Source organism: Durio zibethinus, chromosome 2 (assembly GCF_047325235.1).
Source record: "Durio zibethinus cultivar Kanyao isolate XHJ-2024 chromosome 2, ASM4732523v1, whole genome shotgun sequence".
Classification (NCBI taxonomy): Eukaryota; Viridiplantae; Streptophyta; class Magnoliopsida; order Malvales; family Malvaceae; genus Durio; species Durio zibethinus.
This window is the reverse complement of record NC_143163.1, coordinates 34797604-34807394: the sequence shown is the minus strand read 5'-3', so window position 1 is coordinate 34807394 and position 9791 is coordinate 34797604. Positions and strand designations below refer to the sequence as shown.

The 9791-nt window shown below is 30.5% G+C and overlaps 1 protein-coding gene across 1 annotated transcript; it reads right to left on the bottom strand.

Moving 5' to 3' along the window:
* Positions 1-5961: 5961 nt before the first annotated feature.
* On the bottom strand, positions 5962-8789 carry LOC111317692 (cytochrome P450 78A5-like). The gene is made up of 2 exons (XM_022920123.2): positions 7526-8789; positions 5962-6884 (listed from the first exon to the last, which is right to left on the bottom strand). Exons 1-2 carry the CDS (start codon positions 8474-8476, stop codon positions 6264-6266), a joined length of 1572 nt encoding a protein of 523 aa, XP_022775858.1. The 5' UTR covers positions 8477-8789; the 3' UTR covers positions 5962-6263.
* Positions 8790-9791: the final 1002 nt, after the last annotated feature.

Genomic DNA, 9791 nt, shown 5'->3' with positions numbered 1-9791 from the left:
TTCCTAAATTTATGTGAAGAGCCCTCGTTTCTTAAATAACTTCTAATTAACCCCCCAGAGCTAGGACTTAAAGCCAAGCTCAATTTATATCTATTTCTTTCTCTTTCTTTTTCAATAAATTTTATCTCTATTTTCTATTTGCTACGTAATCTAACCTTGTGTTTTTTATATGTGAAAAGCAACAATAAAAATGAAAATTAAAAATGTTGAGATATTTTTGGATTGATAAGAATGACTTATGAAAAGTTGAATTGATAAATCAGTTAAACCTATCAAAAAAATAGAAAATATTGGAATTAAAACTCTAAAACTTATTACGTTGCTAAATGTCTTAAAGAAAGCAGATTAAAAGAGAAAAAAAAAAAAACTTCAACAAAAAACTTGAAAAATAAAGAACGCAAACAAATATGCTTGCACTGAAAACAATATGCCGAACAAATATGCCGAACAAATATTTTAGCTCTATAGTTAGCTGCCACGTAACAGATTGAGAATGTGTCGACCAAATTTGTATGCTAGAGATTGGGCTGGGCTGGAATCCAGGACTCTGCAGATTCGGTACTAAATCTGCCCCGTTGCTGTTCTACCCATTTTGTCTTTGTTTTCCCAGGCCTAGATTCGTGGTGGTTGTCCACCTCTAATTGTACCGGTTAATGCAAAAGGAATTCGCTTTTTCTTTTTTAAATTAAAAAATGTAATTTCATTGTTCTTATTTCTACTTACAATACATATCCACACGGATTATATTTGGTATACAATATGATATATATGATAAAATAATAATTATTTTATATTATATTTAATTTATATTTAAAAAATAATAAATTATAAAAAAATTTATCATCTTCTTAATACAAAATAATTCAATCATTTCAAATTGAAATGAATTATTTTAAATTCATAAAATTGAACTTAAATTTACTATTTTATCTTTAAAATTATATAAATAATTTAAATTATATAAATTAAAAAAATAATTTTGATTAATAAATAAATTATTTTATTTAATCTTTATACGATCAAGTATAAAATAAAATTATATTATTTATTTTAATTTTATTTATAAAATCATTTTGTTATATTTTATTATAATCTTATATACTAAATATATTCGTAATCCGTAGGTGTTAGAAAATTTATATAGAGAAGTTTGTCTTACTCAAAAGGCACATGAAAAATCAAAATGATTGTGAAAAAAAAAAATTAAATTAAATCTAATCCGGCATTTTAATTGGGTCATAAATGTGTGAGTTAAAATTGCATCAATAAAGATTCATTACTTATTCAAATCTCAATCTATGATATAAATATTACTAAGATTGTAAATGAATCGAACATGAGTGAACAAACATATGTTTGTAATTTGTTCATTTATTTTTAAAGTTATTCGAGCTCAGTTCATGTTTAATAAAAAATTTGTTAATTGTGTTCAAGCTCGCTTCGTTTAAATAATAGAATATTCACGTTCATTTGTGTTCGGTTTGTTTTTGTCTAAAAATACTTTTAATAATTCATATAAAAAATTTTGAAAGAAATTATTAAAAATATTTTTTTACTAAAAACGCATTTAATAATCCATACATAAAATTTTGAAAATGATTATTGAAAATATTTTTTGTCAAAAATGTCTTCAATAATCCCCTTGATAAATTTTTTGTATGGATTATTGAAGGTGTTTTTATTTAAAAACACTTTCAATAATCTATACAAAAAATATTGAGAGAGATTATTGAAGGCATTTTTTGTTAAAAACGCTTTCAATAATCCTCTTAATAAATATTTTGTATGGATTATTGAAGTCATTTGCATTTTTATTCAAAAACATTTTAAATAATTTATACAAAAAATTTTAGAAGAGATTATTAAAGGTATTTTTGATCAAAACTATCTTCAATAATTCTTTCAATAAATTTTTTATATGGATTATCAAAGTCGTTATTGTCTAAAAACACTTTCAATAATTCATATAAAAATTTTATGAAAGATTATTAAATATGTTTTTATTCAAAAATATTTTTCATAATCCATATAAAAAAATTTAAAAGAGATTATTGAAAGCGTTTTACGCTTTCAATAACTTCTATTAAATTTTTTGCAATATTGTTGTTAACTTATTATTATTATCAAACAAACGAATAATAAACAAATGAGTTTAAACATAAATAAAAAAATAAATAATTATTTGTATTTAATTCATTTAATAAACGAACATACAAATGATATTTAAGATCGTTATTAAACTTAATAAACGAACATAAACAAATAAAAATTAAATATATTTATGAATGATTTATCAAAAACTCTTACACCTTTAAAGATTATGATTTCAAACCCGAAAGCCGAAGCCGGGAAGGCTTGGAGTTGGAGGTCCCAGACGTGGACTTGCTCCTTGGAATCTCTATACGACTTTGCAATTGCATTAAAGCCATTGTGGCTTTTTGTGTGAGGCTTTCCAATTAAAAAAAAAAAAAAACAGATTAATTTTAAAATGCAAGTTGTGTCAATAACAAAATGAGGATCATCAACCGATTGATGTTGGTTCAAGGGAAAATGTAAATTTTTTTTTTTTGTCATTTATGTACGAATTTATTAAAAATTTATGAAAAAAATAATATTTTTTAAATTCGTTAATCTTATCTAAACAAATTTTTATTTAAACCAACTTGAAAAAACAAACCATTAATTAAACTTAAAAACTCTTCTTCAATAGAAAAATTGCTGTTCATCAACATTCAACAATAAAGCTAACAACAAATTTGGCCGATCTTTATTGTTTTCTATTTTGGAGATCACTTTCGCAATGCACTAACGGAAAAGGAGTATGCACGATTTCTGATGCAAATGGCATGGCCCCCATGGCAGATGCTATTGCTAGATTATTTTTTTCATGCGGCCGGGAAGCTGTCAAATCGTCTCGTCGTTAATCAAATTTCAACTGCTGTCCCTATAATTAGTGAGCTGGACATGATAATCCAAATGTTAAATAAAAAAAAAAATCAATTCGAGGGTACGCTAATGCTAAGTGCAAGGTTTATTCAAGGAGTTGAATCAATAAAAAGGCAGATATTTTTATCAATTATTTTTAGGCGAAGCCAATATCCATCTTCACTAAAGAAAAGCATGCTCAAAATTCTTTTTTGAAAAGAAGGATGAAATAGAAGAGCAGCACATCTCAATAAGGATTCCCAGCATTGCGGGGTGGTCCCATTTCAATGAGAAATTAGATTTGTGGAGCATTAACATATTAATACATGTTTAAAATCAAATGAAAAAGCTAAAGGGCTTTGCCTTTCAAGTTGTCTGAGTATTTTGTATAGCAAAAGAAAACAGAAAAGAACAAAAAAAAAAGCAAAGAGCTAGAGATTTGGATCTTTAAAAAGCCGAAACTTTAGGGTAGCTATATATCATGGCTTAAAATTCTTTATAATTACTTATTTAATTATATAATAATTTAAAAACAGTACTAGTTTTTAAGGAAGGTGGTTGGTCCAAAAGACTTTGTTCTAATCATGTGTTTTTTTTCAACCAATAATGCCCCCCATTTAGAATCTCTAATCGACTTTACAATTGCGTTAAAGCCATTGTCGCTTTTTGTGTGGGGCTTTCCAATATATATGCAAAAAAAAACTTTAAGAAAAGGAATAGAGGGGATATATGTTTCTTTTTCATACATGTCTTAATAATTTTGTTTTTTAAGAACCTTTCGTCATCCGTACAAATCAAGTAAATTTTGATTCCTCTGTTTAACGAAAATAGAAAGTTCTTTATTATATATATTCTAGCATCACTGAAATTTAGACAAAATTTTTATTTTTAAGTAAGATTAAGATGATTACCTTTTTAAATCTTGATAAATAACGATTTTATCACAAATCAAATCTTTGAACATGAGTTTTAGAGTTATGCTCAAACCAAGATTGCAAGAAGCTAAGTTTAGTCGTGGCTCATGTGCTACTTTTAAAGAGTTTATTGGATCCTAAAGAGAGAGAGCATAAAATTAAAAAATATACATATGAAAACGATTTGTGTGTCATATCCTTCTCAAGATTCCTTAACTCGTAAAATTTGGAATGAACTGATATGATCATATGGCTATGTTATGTGACTTTAGTGCTCTCCATGTATCAATGGAGACAAATATATTGGAGCGATGCTTTTACATGCTTAACCTTCTTCCTTTTCCTTTCTCCATAAGTTTTTTGAATTTTGTTTTTTTCTTTTTTTTTTTCAACGATAAAGTGACGCTGACGATGATGCCCTAACGTTTCCAAATTTCTTACTTATGAAGGAATCCTATCCAAGTTTAGTCAATTGCTGCAGGCCGGAGGATTATGCTATAAGTGACCGGTGTTAATGGGACTATTCAGCAAAATTAAGAAGCAGGATGTGAATGGATAAGGTACGAGGAGGATAGAATATTTTTTATCCTTATCTCTATCATTAAATTTTTGTATTATATTTATTTTCGTATTTATATTTAATGAATATTTTAAATTTATTTTTATTTTTATTTTTATGAGTATTTAATAGATATGAGTAATTTGTATACCTGTAATTAAAAAAACGAAAACCAAAATTTATTTTTTCAAATTTTTTATTTTTATTTTATCTATTTAGGTAATTTTTTTTATAAATATATATTAATATATATTTTTCAATAAAAATATATTAATTTTGATTAATCTAAAATAATAATTTATATTATTTAATAAAATATTTACTTATCAAATATATATATATATGTAGGATATTAGTACGGGTACGAGATACATATTATATTATCATTCTTATTCCTGTAACCATTAAAAATTTAAAATCATACTCATTCTCGTATTTATAATAAAATATTCATCCATATTTTTATTTAGATAAAAAATTAAATTCTTCATTAAATAGGGATGAAATTAATATCCTTAAGTAACAACAATACTAGAGTACAATCAAGCAATAATGATGACATTAGGATCAAATCACACATAAGTGATTGTAGCATCAATGGCAGCACAATATATTTCCTTAATTTTCATATTGATTTCACCGCATTTTTTGAACAATGTGATTAAGTTTATTACAACAATTAAATTTAAACAAAAATTTCAGTGAGATTAGATCAATATAATTTTTTTTAAAATTTTTTTAATCGTAATTATAATAATTATTTTTTTCAATTGCAGCTATAATATTTTTTATTATTATTTTCAATCTCATCACAATTAATCTCTATCATCTATCCAAATGGAACCTTAATCATCTTGAGTAATAATCCCAGCAACATGTCAAGGATATGCAATATTAAAGTCAACTTTAGGAGCTGTCAACTGCTAATTAAACTCCAGATTTCATGCAATTAGGATCCTAATCTTTATAGTTTTATATTTTCTAATTTGTATGTGTTTGTGTATATATATTTTTGAAATATCAGTCACTAATATTAAGCTCTTCTAACACCTTATTGCTTAACTTTATAACCAGTTCCATCTTTTCTTGAATACAAGCCAATTTAAGATTTCAAGAACTTGTTCTAGTAAAGAAAAAGAAATTACTCAAACAAATTAGTAATTTCAGGGCTTTCAGCCTATCGATGTTATTGTAACAGGGGCAAATCAGATCAATACATTGCTAGACTCAAACTTAGCTAGATTAAAAAACTCAAATTTGAAACCTCAAAGCTTGAATTGATCAATTTAATTAGATTTAATAAAATTATAAATATGAATATTAATGTTTTATTATTTACTTATATATAAATATAATAAAAAAACCTCAATTAGATACTTGCAAATCTTTCAAATTATTACTTATATAAAAATATATTTACCGAATTAAGTTCCAATAATTATAAATAATTCATTATGATTTGATTAGTTTATACTCATAATTTAAAATAAAAAAAATTCAAACCATATATAATATGTCAATCGAAAACCACACTCTCATATTAGCATTTGATGACACCGGAAATTTGGAGTATTAGATATTAACTGTTTACCATTATATTCAAACATTGCAATACTCGAATTAATAACTAAAAAAAACGGCACTAATATACAAAGTCGTCTAGGGTGCCTCTATTGTTTAACTTGCAGAGATACAACTTTCTTATTGATAGCCAGTAGAGGGTTTTAAGTTCCTAGTTAATTTCTTACCAAGTTCTTACTATATAATTCACAGTTACTGTACTTTTCACGAATCACACCCTTTTGTTGCATCATTTTAGTTTAATTTCGCGATGCATTATACTCATTAGTGCTGTTTTTCTTGCTTCATGGAACATGTTGTGCTGTTCGGGGAATCACTTGACATACTAATGGTTTTTTCATTTCAAGAGAAAGTCTCAGAGTCTCCAACAGATCGACGTTTTGCGCCCCCGGGAGCCACCTGAAAGAGTGGAGCAACCGTGCAAGCCACAATTGCACGGTGGCTAACGCTAGTGCCTTACCAGGGCAGACCCTTCGACCTGATCCAAAAGGCGCAAGCCTCAGATCCGAGCCCATGATGGAAACATCTTCCTCTTCGACAAACCTTTCAGGCCTGAACCTCCATGGATCCTTCCAAATAGATGGGTCATGAGTTATGGCCCACATGTTGACCATTGCGGTTGTGCCAGCTGGAATGAAGCACTTCCCCACATCGACATCATGGGTGGCTAGGCGGGCCCATGAGAGCAGTGGGCCCGGAGGGTGCATCCTGAGAACCTCTTTCACTACTGCTTGGAGGTAGGGGAGATTTGGGATATCAAAGTATTGAACATGGCCGCAGCGGTTGCCGATGCAAGCGTCAATCTCTTGCTGGACTTTAGCTTGGATGTCTTGGTGCAAAACCATCCTAGCCATGATCCATTCCAGGAGTATAGCAACTGTGTCGGTACCCCGAAATATCATTTCCTGAACAAATACAATAAAGTTGGTGTCTTTTGAGTAGTAATATCCAGAAAATCTACCACAAAATCCAAATCGTAGCTTATAAAAAAGATTCCCCTTAATAGATAAAAGGGCCACGAAAAAAGGACAACCAAGAACGTCGAAAGCCAAACCCATTAATTTATGTTTGAGGAATGGAATTGGCTAGGATTTGTAGGCAAGTACTGTTTTGCTGTAACTATTGGATAACCAACCTTATTAATTATAATCTTGTCAAATGATTAAAAAAATATAAATACAAATAGCTTAAAGTGATACCAAAAAAAAAGTATCTAGCCATATATAAGTCTCAATATGGAACCTATGTAGGCATCCAAGGAACAGTGAAACACTATTGCGGGAGGAATCGGAGCGATGTCATAACGCTTCTACATCCGAATCTCGAGCCCTTTTTAGTCACTCACTTTTGTCAAAGGAAAAATTGACTGTTTGAGTAAAAAACAATTAAGTCAGTCAAAAAAAAAAAAAAAGAGAGATGAAATGTAACTTGTCTGGATTGTTATCAAGCCAAATGAAAAGCAATGCCAGACAAGTAGACATGCCGGAAGATTCTGATAAATGATAATTAAAAATTATATGATATCTCAGAGGGAAAGAGTCCTTACCCACAATACAGCAACCATGTCCGAATCACTCAATTGATCCTCTTTAGGCAAAGCTAACAAAGCAGTAAGAAAGTCATTTCCACCATTGACCAGATCTCCACCCTTTTTTCTTTCTTTCACAATTCGACCCACAACACTTCTTACTTTGCCTGACAACTTATGACACCTTCTTTTCATACCGTGAAAGTCCAAAAACCTTAGAGGGAAATAGTCCTCCCAGTTGAATAAACTTATTAATTCATACCCTTCTTTCACCATTAACCCTAGCTCCTTCCTCTCAAAACATCCAGAACTCCCAAACACACTCTGTAATATATTACTCAAAGAACCCTTTTGTAATATCTCCCTCAACTCTACCAACCCGTTCTCTTCCATTCCCTTCCTTACTTCCACCACCATTTCATCAGCCACTTGTTGGCGCAGGGACTCTAGACAAGAAATCCTCCTAGGGGAGAACATATGGTTCGCAGCAATCCTGCGAAGGTGGTGCCAGTATTTATCAGAGGGTGCAAACCCAATGGCACGTTCGAACATCAGCAAACGAGCTGACTCCTTGATTGGGCGGTCTGAAAATGAGGACCCGGAAAGGATTTCCCTGGCTGTGTCAGGGTGACTACTGATGATCACTCGCGTTGTTCCAATACTAAATGCCATGAGCCTAGATGCACCTAGTGAAGCAGCCATGTTGGCTAACTTACGATGAGCATGTGAACCCATTAGAGGCAAGGTTCCAAGCAGTGGCCAACCGACTGGACCACGAAGCTGTGGAGAGTAGACATGGTGGTTTCTCCATGCAAAGCCTCCAGGGACTAGCCAGTAGTTAAGGAAGAAAGGTGAAACAGATAAGAACGAGAACATAAGTAGAGTGAGAGGCCATGGGGTTTGGTGTGTTGTGACAACATAGCAAAAGAGCAACAGAGAGAGGTTAATTGTTAGCATCAAAAACTTCATTTTGCAAAAGTGGAAGAAAGATCGATTATAGATCAGAAAAAGCTAAAGGAATTGTCTAGAGATGGACGTTTATCGTGAGAGGATTGTATTTCGGATGGATTGTATATATAGCACGTGAAAAAGCGATTATGGCTGAGGCCTGAGGGTGTGTAGTTAGGTTTGCTAACCCTGATTAAATGAATAAATGATAAGAGCAGTACTACTCTGCGCTCATTATCACGAGCTCATAAGTTTCATTTGTTGGTTTAATACCTTTCTTTTTTTAATAGGCTTAGATTTTCTTCGTCAAAAACCTGTTTCATAAAGTCCTCCATTTAGACCTTTGGATTCCACTTGAAAATAAAGCAGAAATTTTAAATGGTTCACCTGTACTACTGTTTTGCTTTTCAAAACATAGCAGTCTGCATGCTGTGATTTACAGCTAAGAAACTCCAAGTCCTCATATCAATTAGATTTTAATGTGAAAATCTATTATATTAATCTTTGGTTATTTAAGTATGGATGCCATTGATATTGGAGAATAGAGATCAAATAAATGACATGAGAGGGACAGAAGCTGGTCCATTTGTAGTTTAAAAGGGCTTATTCAACGGCTGGTGTGAAGTCAGGTGACTGGAAGAGGGCCATGCATCTCACATGGCAAGAACGAGCTGCAGGCAAAATCCAGGAACTGGACTGAAGCCATTTCTATACGGAACAAGTACAGATAATTGCGAGAAGAACAATGATGAGGCTAGCTTAAAGACCAACGTCCTTAAGGCTTAAGCTTTTGTCAGTACACCTGACAAAGTGTGGGATAGTAAAACACTAAAGCATTGGGAATGGATTCTTGCTTAAATAGAACAGAACCCATTTTTTTACCTCAAATAACCAAGGGCTTTTTTGGACGCGTGCCGTGGAATCCAAGGCCATTTTGGTCGCTAACCACATTATGGGGTTTGGGGTGTACTTCATTGACACTTAGGTGTTCGTTCATTTTTCAACCGGAGGAAAAAGGCTCATTGAATCATTGAATTTTAAGTACAGTCGATTACTTTAATAAAAAATTAAAATATACTACAATCTTAACGTTATTTTTATATTTACATTCAAATATATATTTTTATTAATAATTTAAATATTATTATTATAATATTTAAATTTATCATTATAATAATTAATTTTATTATATCGTTATTTTTAATCTCGTTAAAATCCAATCCCACCATCATTTAAATATACCTACACAAATCATCAATTACTCTAACATATTACTAAAAGCTATGGGCAGAAGGTGGACCACAATAATACCAATAATAATAAATAATTCATAATC